Source organism: Trachurus japonicus, chromosome 23, assembly GCF_045865225.1.
Source record: "Trachurus japonicus isolate A0001 chromosome 23, Traja_1.0".
Classification (NCBI taxonomy): domain Eukaryota; kingdom Metazoa; phylum Chordata; class Actinopteri; order Carangiformes; family Carangidae; genus Trachurus; species Trachurus japonicus.
In genome coordinates this window covers 7,390,649-7,411,165 of record NC_140929.1, presented here as the reverse complement: position 1 = coordinate 7,411,165, position 20,517 = coordinate 7,390,649, and the positions used below count along the sequence as shown (strand labels likewise).

General features: G+C 40.5%; 2 protein-coding genes across 2 annotated transcripts in view; one reads left to right on the top strand and one right to left on the bottom strand.

Annotated features, from left to right (window-relative positions):
• The window catches only part of LOC146962455 (fatty acyl-CoA reductase 1), a 61,737-nt gene extending 53,374 nt beyond the window's left edge, over positions 1 to 8,363 (top strand). Inside the window, exons 7-12 of the mRNA XM_085769117.1 lie at positions 156 to 274; positions 1,411 to 1,478; positions 3,942 to 4,113; positions 4,207 to 4,336; positions 4,864 to 4,991; positions 5,660 to 8,363. Of these exons, the coding sequence (XP_085625243.1) occupies positions 156 to 274; positions 1,411 to 1,478; positions 3,942 to 4,113; positions 4,207 to 4,336; positions 4,864 to 4,991; positions 5,660 to 5,822 (780 nt within the window). The 3' untranslated portion in view covers positions 5,823 to 8,363. The remainder of the gene's footprint in view (positions 1 to 155; positions 275 to 1,410; positions 1,479 to 3,941; positions 4,114 to 4,206; positions 4,337 to 4,863; positions 4,992 to 5,659) is intronic.
• Positions 8,364 to 10,166: 1,803 nt separating this feature from the next.
• On the bottom strand, positions 10,167 to 17,863 carry LOC146962454 (endoplasmic reticulum-Golgi intermediate compartment protein 2-like). The gene is made up of 14 exons (XM_085768764.1): positions 17,721 to 17,863; positions 16,521 to 16,660; positions 16,324 to 16,432; positions 16,183 to 16,229; positions 15,986 to 16,053; positions 15,744 to 15,784; positions 15,266 to 15,367; positions 14,316 to 14,411; positions 14,107 to 14,162; positions 13,849 to 13,947; positions 12,256 to 12,353; positions 11,991 to 12,153; positions 10,746 to 10,825; positions 10,167 to 10,659 (listed from the first exon to the last, which is right to left on the bottom strand). Exons 2-14 carry the CDS (start codon positions 16,624 to 16,626, stop codon positions 10,573 to 10,575), a joined length of 1,152 nt encoding a protein of 383 aa, XP_085624890.1. The 5' UTR covers positions 16,627 to 16,660; positions 17,721 to 17,863; the 3' UTR covers positions 10,167 to 10,572.
• Positions 17,864 to 20,517: the final 2,654 nt, after the last annotated feature.

Below are 20,517 nucleotides of genomic sequence, written 5' to 3'. Positions count from 1 at the left end.
CATTTAGGGTCTGTGTCTAAAAATCACTTCTTTTAGCTGTAAATAGTTTTAACACAGACGTGAAACCTGAAACTCGCAGCTCAACCGACCTGATCAATATATCAATACATGTATGTATCATGATAATAAATGAGTTTGTCCCTGGTGTGTCTCAGGCGGGTAAAGGCATCCTCCGCACCATGAGGGCCAACAACGACGCCGTGGCCGACCTCATCCCCGTGGACGTGGTCATCAACCTCACGCTGGCGGCCGGCTGGTACACCGCCGTGCACAGGTCAGTGAACGCACCGTGAAAGGTTTGAGCACCGACGGGACGAAAACCTCAAAGCTGATTATTGGTTTATTATTACTATAACAGTCCTGGAAATGAACTTAATTATTGCTTATTCACACGTTGAAGAGCTGCTCCAGTGATTTACTGTCACACTTTGAAACAGTCTGGAGACGCAATAAAGACGGATTAACACAAAGTAATGATGGAAACTGAAGAGGAAGAAGTTATTTCATTTTGAAGAATGTGTCAAAGTGAAAGATTTCTCACAGACCAAACAGCAGAAACATGATTTATAAAGGAATCCTGCAAGAAATTAAACAATTTATGGCTTAAATCTTTTATTTATACTGTGCAGGAATAAAAGTTTTTCATATGAGACAGTTTTTCCTCGACCACAGTGAAGGAGCGCAGATAAAGTTTAGTGAAATTTCAGGGGAGCTCATGGACACTAGACACTAGATAAATATAGCAATAGACAAAAGAATCTCACATTTAGTGCATTGTTGCACTTAGAAATACTCAAAAAGATGAACATCTTTGCTGATGTTTGCAAATAAAAGAAGCTGAATCAGCGAAAAGTTTTATTAGATTTTCCTCCTCCTTCATCTTGACAAAGGTTTTTTTTCCGTGGAAACGTCGTCTTTACTGCTTCATTAAAACCAGAACAGACGAGGTCAGACTTTCCGTGGTGGAGATGAAGAGGAAATAATTTATCCTTCTGTTAACTCCCATGGTGATGCAGATTTTAAATCACACTGAAAGACCATCGGGAAACATCTCAAATTACTGATCAATTATAGAAAATATTAGAAGAAACTGACCATATTTAATATATATGGATGCTTGATTCACATTCATTTCCCCCAAATCTTCAGGAAACTTTTATGTTTTATATTTGTAACATTGTTCAGGAAAGTTCTGAATAAATAAAGTTTATTATTATCACTTATTTTCAGAAAGAAAACAGAATAACAGAAAAATAAGTTAAGTATTGATCCCTACATTAAAAGGTTAATTAAAGTCATTACTCAGTGTCTCAGACTGTGTGTGTTCAGTGTCTTACCTGTGTTTACCTTTGTGTCATAACCTGTATAATTAACCTGTCGTTGTATTGTTCTTCTTTTTCTTCCTCACAGACCTAAAACTGCTCTGGTTTACAACTGTACGACCGGCGGCATCAACCCGTTCCACTGGGGCGAGATCGGTATGTTCACTGTTTTGTCCTCTCGTTCTCAGATAACACACACACACACACACAGAGACACAGAGACAGACACACACCTGTCGCTGTGTTTAGTCTGCATTTGCCGACATCGCACTATCTTGTCGTCCCGCATCGCTTTCATCATCACAGATCAATAATACTCCAGTGTTGTGACATAATGTCTGTGTGATGTATTCGCACCGAGCCGCCTGTGGAGGGAGGCTGCCCCCTGCTGGTCGGAGGCAGCAGGTGCAGAGAGAGAAACATATTTACTTATATTTAGGAGTTTCTGTTCATATTAACTCATTTATTTATGAGAAATTACACAAATCAGGTTTTATATCATCTTTCGTATCAGTGTGTGTTTTGTTTTTTTTATTTTTTGTCTTTTTTAAGATCGACTTTGGTGCAGATGTTTCAGCCCCTCTCACAGTGGGGCTTCACATCTGGAAAACAACAATTTTTTTTTATTATTATTATTATGTTTACGCCCAAAATAAATGTATTTGTTAACAAAAAAAACATCTTTAACATTAATAATAATGATGATAATGATAACAAAGACAACAACAATGATAAAGACAAATGTAGGTATGTAAACAGGCTTAACAAAAGTCAGTGTTACTGCCATTTTCAGTAAATAAATGTGCTGTTTCCATAAGAAAACTGTGACACGACTGTGTTTTCAGTCACATATGAGTCAGTCAAGTTTTTATTTACATTATAGATCAACCTGTTGAATATTTTCTTGATTGATAGATTAATGTTGATTTAATAAAATGTCAGAAACACCCAACAACGAGCCACACGTTGTGTCTGACTCATGGTTTCAAACTCAGATATTTATATTACTGTCACATGAAATAATTCATAAATCATCATCAATTATTTCAAATATATAATTTCCAAGCACAAACTTGCAGAATTTCCCATCATTTCACATCAAACTAGTTGTGTAATTTTAGTCTTTTAGTTTCACCATCTCTGCTTTTTAATTATCCAGTAGGAGTTGGTGTGAACTTGCAGCTCTGTGTCGGTCGTAGCTCTCCTCCTCACACTGAGGTTGAGGTCGAGGTCTCAGCCGTGACATTACATGAAGGAGTCGGAGCTCATTGTTTCCGTCATCGCACTCGCTGCCGGGATTAGAGGCCTGTGGACAAGCGACCCTCTCTCTGTCTCCCTCTCTCTCTCTCAGATTAGCAAACACGCTCCCTTTACCGAGGAAATTGCCACCAGATGGCTCGGGGCAGGATTAGGTCTCATCGCTGCGACTCTCTGTTATGAAAGAGGAACAGTGGACGACTCTAATCTCAACGTCACGAATCAAAGCAGGAATGAAGCTAATCTACAGAGGAGGCAGGAAGCTGCTCGCCACATGACAAAACATTACATTTAAAAAAAAAAAACCACACACAAAGAAACACAGGGTAAACCAGGATGTCGTTTTCCCTGTCTCTCCTGCAAAGGATTGTGGGTATGAATTCTGCACTGGTGTGTTTAAAAGTGCGATATCTTGTCGACTGAGGGCGTCTCAAGGTTACGCGGCCCCCGGGCCTGCGAGGAGCCGGGGCCACAGCTGGCTGTCACCTCCGATCTGGTCATCTCAGCAAGCAGCAGCAGCAGCAGAACCGCCACATATCTGTTACCATGGAAACAAACGGTGCGAGCCCTAGTTTGCGTGCCGTGTATGTGTGTATGTGTGTGATGTAATGTGCAGTCACATGGCCGCTCTCTGTGTCTGTGGATGGTTGATGATGATGCTGATGCTGCTGCTGCTGTTGGATTCTGGGAGGATGGGGAGGGGGGGTGGGGGGCTGTGATGCCAGAGGGGGTGGAGGAGGGGAGGGGGTGTGTGAGGGGGGGTCAGAGCTGAAAATCATGTAATGATTAAAGGCCGAGCACAGTTCCTGGAAGTCATGATCCGTGTGTAGAGGCTGTAATCTGTGTGATGATCACCTGTTTGTTTGTTTGTTGGTTGTGATGGAAACGTGGCGCGTGTCAATTTCCTTAAAAAAACCACACAAAAAAACAGTTTTTTTTGTTTTTCGTCAGAGCTTCATGATCAGATGTTGTCATACAGTGACTTTAGATTTGACTCACACAACTGAACATCCAGTGATCAGAAAAAACACACACACACAAACTGATCTTAAAGGGACAGCTCAGACTTTTTGACCCAGGAGTGTTTAAGGTTTCATAGATAGATGGATAAGATTAGGATGGATAGATAGATAGATAGATAGATAGATAGATAGATAGATAGATAGATAGATAGATAGATAGATAGATAGATAGATAGAAAGAATGTTATTTTGAACAGAAAATGTTGATTCTGGAAAAACCTCCAGATCAACTTGAAGCTTAATTTTCCTACACATTTATCACAAATATTTTAAAACCAGATGTTTTGTTATTTCTCTAGTTTTTAACATCTAACTCTTCATTTTATTTTATTCTCTGCAGAGCACCATGTGATGTCGTCCTTCAAGAGGAACCCTCTGGAGCAGGCTTTCCGCAGACCCAACGCCAACATCACCTCCAACTACCTGATCAATCAGTACTGGATCCTGGTCAGCCACAAGTTCCCCGCGCTCCTCTACGACCTCTTCCTGCGTCTGTCCGGACAGAAACCGCAGTAAGACCCGGACACATCTGCCTTGGGACTTTAAATCTAATGTAGATAAAGTTCAAACAGAGTCGTGACCTCTGTCTCTGTCTCTCTCTTTAGGATGATGCGCATCTTTAATCGTCTGCACAAGGCCATCGGCCTGCTGGAGTACTTCAGCAGCCAGGACTGGGAGTGGAACTCGGAGAACATGAACATGTTGATGAGTCAGCTGACACCTGAGGACAGGAAGGTCCGATCAATTACTCAACCTCCTCAGACCAATAGCACCAAATAAGAAAATACTGCTGCTTTACATTTATTATTATGTATATTTCTGCGGGAAATAATGTGCTGCTACATTTCCATGACAGCCACATTTATTCAAATATCCCAATATAATAAATTAGATTAATTTAGACTCCATTGAAATGCTGTTTAATACTTAATGCATCAGTAATAACTATTTTATAATATATATATTGACTATAACAGTTTATTATCCTGCCATTCTGCATCAGAGCTTCACTTTCTGATGCTTTACATACATTTTACCGACAGTGAATGTGCACTTCTGAATGCATGTTATAGTTTGTTAATTGCTTCTTTATTCACTAAAGAAATATATTTTCTGCTATATAAAACTCAAGCTGATGTAGTAGAGACAGAGCACACTGTGTGGTTATAATATATTAGGGAGCTCACTGCTCCATCTAGTGGGAGGAAGTTAAATTTCACCTTCACTGTAATGTTGAATGTTTCTGTTTTGTTTCTCTGCAGACGTTTAACTTTGACGTGCGTCAGCTGAACTGGCCTGAGTACATCGAGAATTACTGCATCGGCACCAAGAAGTACGTCCTGAACGAAGACATGTCCGACATTCCCGCTGCCCGGCAGCATCTGAGGAAGTAAGTGACCAAAAAACATCCCCTAAACATCTGCTCTAATTCTCCTTTAACTTAAACTTTAACTTTACACAACAGTTTTTTGTGATTTCAAAGCAGAAGATGGAGACTGGTTTACATAAATATTACAAAGTATACAACATGCATAATAACTATAAATAAATTATACATATGTGCAGCACTGAGTGGTTCAGGAGATCCCTCCATCAGACTGTCTGAGTTATTATGATTCAATAATAATTATTAAGTTCTTACCACAAATTGAGTTACTGGCCACTTAAATTTACCCTGGGGGATGAATAAAGTCTATACGGTACTACATTTATAAATATATCTGCAGAAATTGTTAAACTGTTTTAAGTGTCCTATTGTGTCTGGACTCGGAGAGACGCTTATATAAAAAAAAGTCTATTATTATTTTTATTGATAATATTACTTACTATTTATTTAACTCTGACAAATTTACATTGATGAGTTTGAAACCAAGAAATCCCATTAGCCTCCGTAGCGTAGCTCTGAGCAGCTTGCGGCTCTGCTCCACCGTTCTAAAAATAGCTTGCACCGACAATTAAAGGTAACGAACCTACTGCTAAAACTATAGGGATTATGGCAATGTTGAACTATCCCTTTAAAGACGTCCATAAATAATTGTTCCCGTGGTTCTCTCCCAGACTGAGGAACATCCGCTACACCTTCAACACCGTGCTGGTCGTCTTCATCTGGAGGGTCTTCATCGCCCGCTCCCAGATGGCCCGAAACATCTGGTACTTCGTGGTCAGCCTCTGTTTCAAGTTCCTCTCCTACTTCCGCGCATCCAGCACCTTAACCAACTGAGTTCTTCCCCTCACCGCCTCGAGTCGGGAGACAGCAGCCGGCCCCCCCTCCCTTACCCCCCACCGCCCCCGTGCCCCTACACATCCCACCTCCACCTCCAACACTTTGCCTTTCGCCACCGCCGCCGTCAGCAGGACACAAACATCTGAGACTCTTCAACGTCCACCAAGGACTCTCCACGTCCTCCTCGGTGTGGATCAGCAGGGCTTGTCCTGTCTACAGGTGGGGGGGAGGGTGGGAGGGGGGTGCAGTTGGGTGAAGCACTCGGGAGGATGAACGGGGGGAGAGGAGAAATGGAAAAAAAAGAGGTCTAACTAGCCATGAATTATTTGTTTTGTTAGTTTGGAAAATCTGTCATCATCAGTAACTTGCACTGTTGAGTCACCGAACCCCCGTCCAAACCGAGTGTCGTCGTTCATTTTGAACCCACTGTTTTTCTTCTTCTTCAAAGTGGCCAATTATATATGCAACAACAAGCCTTCTGTGTGACTTCCACCACCCTCCTTCTCCACCTCGTTGTTTCCATCCTCTTGAATCGTAGGTACATCGCCTTGCCTTGTGATGATGGGTTTTTTTTTTTTGGTTTTTTGTTTTGGTTTTTCATACTTGAATATACGGCAGTGCGTCAGTGGAGGACAATTTCTATAAGATTATTTTGGTTCTCTGGTTTTTTACCGTCGGGTGATATCCAGCTCCTCTTCTTTAATAACGCAGGTGATTTGGATATCTGTATGTCTTCTTGCATTATGTGTATCTACTGCCTTTTTTTAAAGATTACACACACACACGCTCGCAAAACTGACTGGTTAACCTGTGTCGAGGCCAATCCACACCATAACTGAGACTAGTATTAAAGCTCGAATCTGACCGCACATGACAAACGTTATCACTACAGATCCTGAAACATACAGATCTTCCATCTTTCCTGCTGTCGAGGTCGTCACTTATTTACTATCACAGATTATTATAATGTCAGTATGTCTTTGAACATGAACCTCTGTTTGTGTGAATGCTCATCCACTTTTTGCCTGTTTGTACAGCAGTTTGTACTGAAACTAAGTTTACTACTTTTACATCTTTATACTTGCGTCAAAGGCTAGTCTGATATATGTGGTAGACCTTGTCGGTGTATTATATATATATAAATATATATATATATATATAATATATATATATATAAGAGTACATCAGAGTCGAGTTTATTTGTGTAGCCCTGTATGACATATTGTACAATGTTTCCCAGGAGTTCCCTGAACCAAGCCAGAGGTTTCTCAGAAGATTCAAAGACTTCAAGAAGCTTTTAGAGTCCAGATACAACAGTGGGATTAAAATAGATTTATTATTATGATTATTATAAGTATTATTATTATTTTGTCCAAGCAACGAGTCCAGTTAAAGAAGTTGAACATCAGATATAAGTAGATGAGGTAGCAGGTATGTGATGTTTGGGGGACCAAGCTTGGAGCAGGTTGGACGGTGAAGTAGGGAGTTGAGTCTTTGAAAGATTAAAAATCCTATTTTGTGCCTCTGGTGTGTTAGTGTTAGATTCAAGTCACAGTGGGAATTATGTGTTTCTTGAAAAATAAATAATTATAATAATGAAATTTCAGAAGATTTTATAAAAATTAAAGCTTTGCTGAGGATCTTTCCACAGATTCTTCAAACCGTCTGGATGATAGAAAATATTCCTTCAGTTTCTGTATAAATAAGATTTTAAATCCAAAGTAGCCTGCAAGCTACCTGCACAGGAAATAGAGCTGCAGCTTTGGAAATGGGTTAAAAAGCTTTTTTATTGAACAGTGTAGAGAATATATTATTTCATCCAGATAGATAGAAGAGTGTAGTGTTAGGAAATATCCTCAGATCAGCACCAAGTGTTGTTAAATGATCCACTGTGACTCTGACGTAACGCTAATAGACGGGGGCTGTTGAACTTGTTAAATCCTATTGTAAGTTGGAGTTCTTCTGTGTCTCCGTCGTCTTTGTGTAAGAAAATAAGAAACGTCTGTTGTCAACTCAGCTTTTTACAGTCATGTAAACAGGACACGGCTCAGAAAGCAGTTATTATTACTGTAGTATTACTGGCTGCGATGTAGAGTTGAGTGTCGTCTGCATAGAGGCGGATTCAGAGAGAAAGTAAGTGGACCAAGTACAGAGCCGTGAGGGGCGTTCAATACTTAACAGATGGAGCTGGTCTGCTGTTTTTTTATCAAGCAGGACAAACTGTGACATGTTCGTTAGTCTGGACCTAAATCACAAGTGCTAGATTATAAACAAGGGACTTGGTTATAAAGCCCGCCCCTTGGTATTATTATTATTATTACTCCCCCCTCTGCCCGACTCCCCAGTTTGGAAGATCTGTACATAGTTTAACTTGCATATTATTCTTATAGACTACCAAAAATTGTATTTGACTGTTGATTTTTTTTGTTTTGTTTTTGCTTGGTGAGTGTCTTCACTGGATTCTACCACAGAGCTTCCCACAGAGTCTACCAAAAGTGTTAACATGTGACGGGCAAGTCTGATTTTTACTAAACAAACCAACAAACGAGGAACCTGTACAGTGTTGTATGTAAATGTCGCGATCGATCGAAGGCTTGACTCTTGACAGAATACAAATACATAAGTATATGAGCCTTTTATGGGAGAAAAAAGGGACAAAAAACGAAATAAATGTTTATGCAAAGTCCATGTCTGTGGCGTAACCATGGTAAATGTCCTCAATTCCAGGAAGAGGAGGGACAAAATGAACCAAAAACACACAACAAAGAAAAAAGGTGTCAGCAGTCCCAGCGAGACCTGTATGACGACAATGATGATGACGTGGTTTCATCAGTTCTCACAGAGCTTATTGGTATATGGATGGTTGATCTGCTCGTTTCTATTGCGACAAAGCATCCAGATGAGGGGAAGAAGGGACGGAGCAACAAGACGGCGACACGTGATCAGTGGCGCCATCTTGATTTTTTCTGGTGTCATTTGCTAATTGTTTGACCACCTTTTTTTTTGTTTTGTTTTGTTTTTTTTAATTATTATTATTATTATTATTATTATAATTATAATTATTCCGTGCTCTGACAACATTTCGTTCACGTCTGCTTGACTGCAAAACTGAAATAAACCAGAAGAGAAAAAACAAAAGAGCAAAGTGTGCTGCAGTGACGTCCATTAAACCTGTCTCCTACCTCAAAGTGTAGATTTGATTCACCCAAGTTTATCATCATCATCATCATCATCACAAGATTCAACATCACAGGAGAAAAAAACTTCTTCAGGGGTTTTCTGTCTTAGTCATCAAGCTGCTCAAACAACTTACAAGCTCTTTTGTTTCCTGATCCCTGAAGTTGTATGTTTTACCTGCAGCTTCTGAAAATGGACACGGATAAATCAAAGCAACACTTTTTAAGATGGAAATGGGATCAAATACACGAGAGAGTGAACTTTTCAGGTCAGGTTGGTCTCATATTCTTTTGCAACCTGACAGAACAATCCTTCTTAAAACTTATTAAAGGGATAGTTCAACATTTTGGCAAATTGGTCCACTGCCATAATCCCTATAGTCTGGCAGGTCACAACTTGTCCACCAAAGCGTTGTGGAGTTGTTGGATTGTGTATTTGATGAGTTTGATGAAGGAAACCAAGCTCAGAGCTATGCTATGGAGGCTAATGGGATTTCCATTAGCCTCCATAGTGTAGCTCTGAGCAGCTCGCGGCTCTGCTCCGCCATTCTCAAAATAGCTTACACTGACAATTAAAGGTAACGAATCTACTCCTAAAATTATAGGGATTATGGCAATCGGCCAATTTGCCAAAATGTTGAACTATCCCTTTAAATCTAGCATCACTTCGTGGTTTTAAACCCAATTTTTAAAGTACATACAGGTGCAGCTCATAATCAGAGTATCATGGGAAAATTAGTTTTTTGTATTTCGATTCAAAAAGTGAATTTTTCATGTAACAGAGTGAAATATTTAAAGTCTCTGGTTTTAATTCGATGATTACAGCTTCACAGCTCATGAAAATAAAGAATCTGGTGTCTCAAATTTTTCTAAGATCAATCAAAAAAACATTTACGTTACAGAAATGTTCATGTTCTGACAGGTATGTTAATTTATTGCAGTCACTACTTAAGTACGAATCATTGCTGAGGTGTTACTGGAGCCCAGGATTGCTTTGATAACAGTCTTCAACTTGTCTGTATTGTTGCATTAAAATATTTTCACTCTAATCTAATGAATCTTTTCATTTAAAGGTTTAATTTATTTTCTCTCAGATAAAGTTTTTTGTGACTTTCTGCAGAAGAAACTGTTCCCACACGTTGATGCTGTGAAACGAAACAACAGTGGAGTTGTTGAATTTATTTAAAGTTTTAAATAACAAGGAGCCTACAACACTTCTAAAGAAGCACCAACACAAGATGGAGATGTTTATAAAAAAAAAAAAAAAAACACATGTATGACTGCAGTCACAGGGCGAAAATTTTTTTCTTAAAGTGCGATAACGTGAAGTTTACAATCACTCTACAGCACAGGGTCAAACAGACGCTTCAGCTTCCTCAGTGGCAAAACACAAAGAAAACAAAGGTGACGTTAACGGGAGAAACAAAAAGTGCACAACAATAAATAATGAGATTTCCTCCTGCATGGACGATAAAAGTTCATAACTTCATCCAGTTTTTGTCAGGTCAGCTTTTTTTTTTTTTTTTGCACTTTGCAGGAGGCACGGTCAGCAGTTTGAGGACAAACGTCGTCTACTCCTGAGGAACGGGGTCGTCCAGCAGAGGGACGTGGTGATTATTCAGGTTGTTCATCTGCTGCTCGTGGTGGATCTGCACAACCTGCAAGACACGAGTTAAATCACTAAACTTGAAGCCTGATGTTGATTTATTAAATATTGCCGGCAGTGATGCAGATCATCACTCACCTCTCTGGGCCTGTACACTCCCAGTTTCAGCCGACAGCAGATCATGTCGACACTGAAGCCCACCAGGCCGTGGAGCATTCCTGTCAACACACAGAGAGAGTATAGTACCGGTATATAGTTTTTCAGTTTGTTTTGTTATTTCAGTTCAGTTTTAGGTTAGTTCAACAAATGATTAAGCAGTTTTAGTTTAGTTTTTATTTTGAGGAATTGACTAGTTTTTAGTTTTGTTTTAGTTTTTCAGGTGTCATTGATTTGTAGAAGCTTCTGTGTGAGAGCTCTCAAGATGACCTTTCAAAATTGTGGGATTTTTACTCCTATTAGTTGCATCCCACAAATATTCCCATTCTAACACACTTCCCATCATTCCTCCTCATCACAATACATTTGCTTTAAAGCAATAGTTCGCCAAAAAAAGAAATGCAGTCATTATTGACTCACCCTCATGCTGATGAATACTGCTTGTGCGCTGCAATCCAAGTGTCCTGAAGGGATATAGTCCAGAGTTTACTCGAAAACACACCATTTAGGACATTTTTACAGCCTAAACAGTCCTGTATTGAATTTGCCTGGGGCGCGTGAACGTCGGAGCACAGTACAGGACTGTTTAGGCTGTAAAAATGTCCTAAATGACGTCGTTCAGTGTATATCCCTTCAGGACACTTGGATTGCAACACACGAGCAGTAAGGAGGAAGATTACATGTTTTTTGTGTCAGGCTCTATTGACTCTCATATAAGGATTTCGTTGGACTACGAACCGGCCTCCCGGGACTCCAGATGAACTTTGAGGAATAAAAAACTTGGTGAACTATTCCTTTAATCTACCTGAGGGTTGTACTCGAAATAATCCCATATTAGTCTGTGGCGTTTTCTTCCTGCAACTCCTCCAACCTTAGACATTTTTACGAAAATGAAAAATGGAGCTTATTCTATCTGAGTTATGTTTTTTGTTTTTTTTAAAGCCCATATTTATTGCTTTTTGTGCGTTTTGTTAGTTTTACAAACAAGTGAAGTTATATAAAATAAACAAAAATAATAATAAAAAGTAAAGGAAATAAGAGGATGTGTATCAGTTTACTTATAGTCAGTTTATCATTATTCATTCACTGTATATTTGTTCACTGCTAGTTTTAGTTTTAGTTAACTATAGCTAATAACACTGGTGAGCACCCCATTTGTTTTATTGTGTTGTTTTTGTTTAATCCAGCTGTGTTTTGTCCAGATGTTGCTGCCAGTGCCAGGTTCACCTGTGGTGGAGAAAATGCCCCCGACGATGCCGCACAGTCGCACCAGGAACTGCCACAGGGGCATGTGCTGCTCGCTGACCGTCACCATCAGGGAGCTGGTGTCGTACTTCACGAAGATGCCGGAGACGCCGTGACTTCCTGCCGCGTGGTTGATCACTCTCTCCTTAAAAAAAAAAAACAGACAGATAGACAGACGAGTGTTTCATCCTGTCGTTTTTTTAAAGGTTTTATTTTATTTATTTTATTTTTTGTCCTTGTTACTCACTCGCTCCGTCACGGAGAACTGGTGTGTGTCGGCTGAGATCTTGTACGTGTTCAGTCTGGTGGGAACGACTGTGATGAAATACTGGAACATCTGGTTGTCTGAGAGAGAAACACAGAGAGAGAGATGAGGTGTTTTCATTTTCTCTTCAGTGGAGGAAAAACATGGAAACTGACTGAACTGTCATCTGTCCTTCTCCTCTCTTCCTCTCTTTCATCTTCCTCTATTTCTCCCTGTCTCTCACTCCCTCCCTCCCAACCTGTCTCCCCCTTCCTCTCTGTCTCTCTTCCTCTCCATCTCCCTTCATCTCTCTCCCATTCCCCCTCTCCCTCTCTCTCTTCCACACCCCTCCCTCTTCCCTTTTTTTCTCACACTCTTCCTCTACTCTTTTTCTTCCTCTCCCCCTCTCTTTCTTTCCCTTTTCCTCCCCTCTCCCTTCCTCTCCCCCTCTGTCTCTCACTCTCCTCTCTGTTCCTCCCTTGTTCTCCCCCACTCCTTCTCCCTCCCTCCCTCCCTCTCTCCCTCTCTTTCTCTCCTCTTCCTCTATTCTCTTTTTCTCTCCCTCGCCACCTCCATCCCTCCTCTTTCTCTCTTTCCCTCCATTTCTCTCCCACTTCCCTTTTCCTTCTTTCTCCCTTCCTCTCCCCCTCTCTTGCTTTGCCTCTCTCTGTTCCTCACTCTCTCCCTCTTCTTCCATCTCTCTCCCACCCCTTCTCTCTTTCTCTCTCCTCCCTTTTACTCCCCCTTCCTCCCTCTCACTGTCTCTCTTCTTGGCCTGGCCCTCTTCCCCTTTCTCACCATCTCCCTCTTTCTTTTCTTCCCTCTCTTTCTCTGCCCCATCTCTCACTCTCCTTCCTTCTGTTCCTCCCTCTTTCTCCCCCACTCTTCCTCCCTCTCTCCTCCTTTCTCTCCCTTTACCTCTCTCTGTTACCACCTCTCTCTCCTCTTCCTCTATTCTCTCTTTCTACCTTTTTCTCTCCCTCTCTCCCTGCCTTCATTTCTCTCCTACTTCCCTTTTTACTCTCTCTCTTCCTCACCCCTCCCTCTCTTTCTCTCCCCGTCTCTCACTCTCCTTCCCTGTGTTCATCCCTCTCTCCCCCACTCTTCCTCCCTCACTCCCCACTCTCCTCCTTTCTCTCCCTCTCCTCTTCCTCTATTCTCCTTTTCTCAATCTCCACCTCTTTCTCTCCCTCCCTCCATTTCTCTCCTACTTCCTTTCCTCTTCCCCTTCTTTCCCTCTTGCTTTGCCTCTCCCTCTTCCCCTCTTTCTCTCCTCTGTCTCTTTACAAGACATTCTTCTTGCTGCTCTTTATTTCTTTTCTCTCTGTCAACATCATTATAAAGAGAGGATCTGTCTCTCGACTCTTTACAGATAAAACTTGACTTCACGTCTTCAGCTCCTTGTGTGTTTTTATTTAACTGTTTAATCGTCTGAGGCGTCTTGTCCGCGGGTCGTGACTCAATAAACTCGCTGACTCCACATTACTGTAACTGTGCAGAAAAACTCTGATGTGAATCTTCTGCGACAGGAAACCGTCTCCGTAGTGTTTTATACCGAGTCGTCTCGCGTCGTCTCCGTGAGCCGCGGTAACTCACTGTTGTAGGTGATTTTCTCGGTGCCGTCCAGAGGATTGATGATGCCCGGAATCTCCTCCCCGAAAGATAAATGGTCTATTCGATGGGAGAAGTTGTACGCTGCAACACACAGAGGAGAGGAAGATGAAGTTCGGTTCAGTTGGAGGCCGTGACAAATCGTTTGAAAGAGCTCCAAAGTGATGGTGGAGAGAAAAATGGCACTCAACAACTGGACGTTATCATCACGAACATCTGGATGTGGAAGAAAAAGAAACTCACTCTCGTGGCTCACGAAAGCTGCAATGTGGGCGTGACCCTGAGGATGGTGAATCGGCCTGAAGGTGACAAGATACTGTCGTTACAACAGCTGTGTGTGGTTTTTCATGTTCACACACACACAGAGACACACACACAAACCACATCTGGATCATGGTTTGGGACTGAACTGTTGTGTTTAGACTTAATTAACCAATCAGACAGTTTCTTACTTTCCCACAGTGATGTGCAGGTTTCCAGCCACTTTGTTCACGTAGACGTGTCCGTGTATCCTGCAGGCATGGAGTGGCTCCATAGAGGTATCCTCCCTACACACACACACACACACACACACACACACACACACACACACACACACACACACACACTTATTAAAGGGATAGTTCAACATTTTGGCAAACTGGCCCATTGCCATAATCCCTATAGTTTTAGCAGTAGGTTCGTTACCTTTAATTGTCCTTGCAAGCTATTTTTAGAATGGCGGAGCAGAGCCGTGAGCTGCTCAGAGCTATGCTACGGAGGCTAATGGGATTTCTTGGTTTCCCTCATCAAACTCATCAAATACACAATCCAACAACTCCAAAACGCTCTGGTGGACAAGTTGTGACCTGAACATTCACCACGCTATGAGATAATAACAGAACGTTACGAGACAGAGTTGTTTTTAAAGGTAAATGCTGGCCCTGACAGGAACATGCATCAGTGGTTTTGCATGAATTTACCTCTAAAACAACTCCATCTGGTAACGTTCTGTTATTATCTCATAGTGTGGTGAATGTGCAGGTCACAACTTGTCCACCAGAGCGTTTTGGAGTTGTTGGATTGTGTATTTGATGAGTTTGACGAGGGAAACCAAGAAATCCCATTAGCCTCCGTAGCGTAGCTCTGAGCAGCTCACGACTCTGCTCCGCTGTTCTAAAAATAGCTTGCACCAACAAATAAAGGTAACAAACCTACTGCTATGACCATAGGGATTATGGCAATGGGCCAATTTGCCAAAATGTTGAACTATTCCTTTAACAGTGACTGTAAAATGTCAAAGACACTAAACATAATATAAAGGGATGGTTTGACCTTTTTGAGAGCTGTGTGAGGGAGTCGTGTAAAGAAATCTGTGCTGGCTGCTTATTGAATTTCCTATCTATAATATCAGTGAACTGACCGAGGAGGCAGGGCAGTGGGAGCTCCTTTAAGGAGAGTTTTGTACAGGACTTCCTGAAGAGCATGTTCCTCTCTCAGCCTGTTCTGTATGAGCAGCAGCGTCCTGCAGGAGAACCAAAAAAAAAAGATAAACAAAAACAACAGGTTGCACAACTGTCACTTGTTTATAATTACACATCAGTGCAGAGAAACGACAGCAGGAATGTCGCTGTTCAACATTTGTTGACTGTTTCCATCATCTGAGAGTCGGAGGAACAACAGAAAAATGTAAAATCTAAACGTTTCAACACTAAACACAGAAGTGAAAGCAGCTGTCGGTGTTGACAGATGACAGGATCATTTGCATGAAAGGTTTCATACCACAGTGTTTTCTAACTTCACTGAGGATTTATCATTAACTCCAGTTTAGCTCACAATATTTCAGATGTTGTATTATTATTCTGGTTTGGCTGGTTCAGGTCGATGTAATGAACATTTACCTTTGCCACAGTCTCTGTTGTGGAGTCAGTTCAAAAATAACCTGATCAAACACACACACACAGAGAAAAGAGTAAAAAAAAAAAAAGGAGCAGTGAAAAGCAACATTTCTACAAAGCTGGGAAGAAAAACTATGTGAGCTAAGACACTGACTAATTAACATGCAGCGTCGCTTTAACGAACAGTAGAAAAAAAGCAGCTTGAGAATTAAATTTGACAGAATAATCAGAGATGTTTCACTCACAGACTCGTACTGGAGGCCGCTGGACGTGATCATGGTCTCAGCCAGGTCCAGAATATCTGCTCCAACGTCTGCCGCCACAGATAATGACTTATTAAACATACATATACATATATAATGTGTATTTATGTACATAAAGTGCAGTATATGTATGTGTATGACTGGTTTCTGTGTGTGAAACAAGAAGCTGAAGAACTCACGCTGGCATTTCATGGCAACTGTGATGTCAATGTTTATTCTCAATTTGCTGTAAGTGATGAAGAGGAGGAGACACATACGGTTAATTTAGGAAATACTGATTGTGTATTTATCAACTTTCAGTGACTCAATGTAAAATTCACCTGGAAAAATCTTTGTCGACTGTGTATTCGTATTTCATCCAAGTGTCTCGATAAACAAAGAACTCTAAGATCGCCAGCAGAGCCATGGCACTAAAAGCTATTAGTGACACTGTGGATGAGACAAAAGAGTGAATATTAATCATTTTTTATTAATAATAATAATATCATTGTCTTGTGTTTCCAGAGCAACGTCCCACCTGTTCCTCCCGACGCTGAGGTCTCCACGTAGCTGTCCGACACCTTGGGGAAGGCGTCCAGCTCCCTCACCAGACTCAGGGCTTTCCTCCTGGACACACGCCGCATGTTCAGGCTCAGGACGCTTCACCGCCGCGTCCACCTCAGGTCAACACAGAAGGTCAACGTCACAATCACAGTCACAGCCACGGTCACATCCTCCACTGTTTACATGAGAAAAACTTCACACCAGTGGGATCTAACAGTTTTACAGTGATGTTGATGATGATTATTGAAGATGCATTAGGACATTTTGACATATATTCTTCTCAGACTCTCTCGCCCTGAGACATGAGCACAAATAACATGCCGTTTTTATTTTGGTGAGTTCAACAGTTATTATTCTTGGTATGACATTGTAAACCCAACCAGAAATGACATTTTGGAAATATTATATTATAAACAAGATAATATTAGAAAAATGAAAATGATTAATTTCAGTATGTATTTCATGTTTACAGAAAAATGTATAACATGTCAAGCATGCTGCAGGTTCATTTACGATTAATCCATTAATCTTCAGGTCCATAAAATGTCACAAAATGATGATTTTTGTTTTGTTTTATTTTTAACAGCGTAAAATACAATAGTAAATGAAACACACAAAAAAGCAGCACAGATTTGACTCTGAAGAAAATGAATGCTTGCCATTTTTGCAAGAGAGATAATTAATCACTTGTCAAAGAGCTTGATTAATTTTCTGTTTATTTTATCAATTATTTCTTTCATCCCTAATAACACTATTACAACATTACCTTATCTAAACCACCCCTCCATATTAGACTATTGATTTTAATAATGGCCTTTAATCTAATGTGTCATTATTAAAGCTGTGTGTATTTTGCACTTCAAACACCACAGTAGATTCTTATTAAACTATAATAACACCATCAGACACACTGCACATCTCTCATCTCTAGGCTATATTAACACTGTAACATCGCACAGAAACGTTACGAAATTGCTTATAAAATGACAAATTTACTATAAAATCAATACTGAATATGACAGACAAGCCACAAAGTCCAGAGCAATATTAAAAAATACAGATATTTAATGTGAAGACAGTGATTTACTGTCAGTTCACCGTGTCCCTGAACACCACATCTATCTATTTATCTACCTGCGCCTCGTGCCACCGTGTATTTATATATTTTTCTTACCTCTTCTATCATCTGGGTTGATGTTAACTCGAGCTTCAGTGTCTCCACTCAACAAGTTACGAGTGCGGTTTAGATTTAATCTTAATTTCAGTGCACTGCGATCCGTCCATGATGCTAGCAGCTCAGAGGAGGAGGAGGGGGGCGGGGCTCCTCGCTTCCTTGTTTGGGTGAACCAGTGACGTAGGGAGAGTGCGTATTAACGTGCGCGCTCCCGTTGTAGCGGGATCGCGAAGAGAACGACGACGCTGTTCAGCCAGCAGGTGGCGGCTAAACACTGAAATGCTGCTTTTTTTATTGAAGATAAATGTATGTAAATAGGGTGGGTTAAAAATAGAATAGAATAGAGTCGAATAGAGGTTGTTGTGGTTGATTAGAATTAATTAATTAATTAATTAATAGATGATTGAAATTATACACAGGGCTTATCTCAGTGGTTATGATGTTTAAATAAACTAATATTTGCAGGAAGTATAAACTTCTAAAGCTGTGATTCTTATCATGTAACATAGGTATACTTGATTTTTTTTCTCTCTAAATAATAATATAATAATTTAGCTTCTTTAAAGGTCTGGTCTGCTACCACATTGAAAAATCTATTTTTCTTAATGGTAATCAATATATTTTTGGCATGAAAGTTTGTTAAACACAGCTCTACCTCATAATGACTAAGTGTTTAATTTTTTCTACTTCCTTTTTCTCACTTGAGCTAGTTGACTATGTTTAAATAGCAGGTTGTGTAGTCTGTCAGCCTTTATTTCTAATGAAGCAGTCCAGTTCGGAAGTGATCTGACATCTTTGAGTGTCAGCAGTGTTTGTTTACAGTGACACGAATCATCTACACAGCAGAATTTCGCTCTCATGATTTGCATATCGCTTTCACTTTTCAATGGCTTATGTGAAAAGTATTGTCAGTCATATTTCTTTGTAATGCCTGCTCTGCTACGATGTCAGCTATAATTAAGCCTGCTGCACGTTATCCTTTGAAATGTGGTGTTAGACTTCTTAAGAAGGGTCTATAAATCAATTAGCCTAAATTGTGTAATAGTACAAAACACTGTCACTGATGATATTAAGCTGGAACTATTAGGCCTCTCCAGGTGAATTGAACTGGCCTGCTCTGTGGCTGGTATGATTAATTCAAGAAGTACTAGAAGTTGTGCGTGGCCATCCATCAGCAGCGACACTAACCCATCTTCAGAAGCACTGACCTCCACTTACGAGGGGTAATTAACTTCCAGGAGCAGTGTTTACGGGCATGTGTGTGTGGATCTGCACACCAGACATGAGGTTACACTGCTCGCACAGGAAAGAAAAACCTCATGTGAAGACATGATAATGATCAACCAAGTGGAGCAGGCTGCTATTATCACCCTCAGGACAAAGGAGATGTTTACATCCATGGCTGCAGCTTGAGAATGCACCAAAAGAAAAACAAACAAGACCCAAAAAAACCACAATTGAGATGAGACGTTGCAGATGAATCTGGGTGAATTGCACGTGTCTTTCTGTGCATTATGAGTCTCCTGCATGCACCGAGCCTGCTTGCTTGCCTATGCAGAGCAGCACAGATGGGCGTGTGGGGGGATGGGTGCTGTCAGCTCACAGATCAAGCTGTGGGTCGGTGGTCCCATTGCTATTCACCACGCAAGCACGTAGGGCATGTCAGACACGCTCCATGGAGACATACCAGGAGTGGATATTATGTTTTGGGGTTTTTATGCTCTTCTGCCACGTCTGTCACATGCAGGTTCAGAATAATGTGAAATAGTAGCTAGCTCTCTGCCAAGGAGAGGTGTGAAAACACAAGGAAGTCTCGCAATTTTGCAACTCTGCCATTGCAAAAAAGAAAAAAAAATTCTGCAGAAAGAGCTGCTTTCGATTGTGTGACACAATTAGTCAATCTTATTTTTCTTTGTGTCATATCAGCTGTGTAAAGGCTCTGCTGATGCTGCATATTTAGACACAGGCACTCACTGGTAGTTTCAGTTCACCGAAAACACTTTTTACACCTTGTTTTTTGAACATTTTAGTTGTTGCAACACAATAAAATGTGAATATTCAAGCCAGTGCCATTATATTATTTTTTTTTAAATTTATTTATTTAAAAACATTTTGTTTTCAAATTCTTGCACATAATTTCATATTCATCTTCTGAAAATCACATTGGCTTAATTTAGTGGGGATTGAAGGATTTATTTACTCAATTTAAGACCTGTGAGTTGTGCCATTTTCCTTCATTTGGACTAAATATGATCAGAGTCTGATATGATATCAATATTGACAAATTAACCATTATGTCACTGCTCTGTTGGAAAAAAAAAAGAAGTTTGTGTCCATTGTTGGTTTTTGCCTACACAACAACCAGATGGAAATGAATAATTTGGAAACTGACGTCAGAAGTGGGATTGCCTTATGCTGCGTTCGAGACAGCTCGGAAACTCGGATTTTTCCGACCTCCTACTCGAAAAAGTGCAATCAAACGCCACCTCATGTTGGAGCTCCCACTTGGAAAAGTCGGAGAATAGAACAGAATAGAATAGAATAGAATAGAATAGTACTTTGTTAATCCTTTGCAGGAAATTATTGTGTCACAGCAGCTCTAATAGAGTAGAATAAAAAATACAGAGACGATAATTAGGAGAATAAAATAACTTAGACTTGCAATAATATTAAGGATACAGTAACAAAATTTGTATAAGAATATAAGGAGACATAAAACATTATAACAGTAATTCATATAGCCTAGTGCAGGATGAACATTGTGCAATGTAATGTAATGTAGGCTACAAGTGCAGGT

Coding starts and splice junctions, on each gene's coding strand:
- LOC146962454 (XM_085768764.1), bottom strand. CDS start 16,626: ATGCGGCGTGTGTCCAGGAGGAAAGCCCTGAGTCTGGTGAGGGAGCTG. Junction 13,948..14,106: donor AGCTTTCGTGAGCCACGAGA/GTGAGTTTCTTT, acceptor TGTGTGTTGCAG/CGTACAACTTCTCCCATCGA. Junction 12,354..13,848: donor CGAGAAAATCACCTACAACA/GTGAGTTACCGC, acceptor TTTCTCTCTCAG/ACAACCAGATGTTCCAGTAT.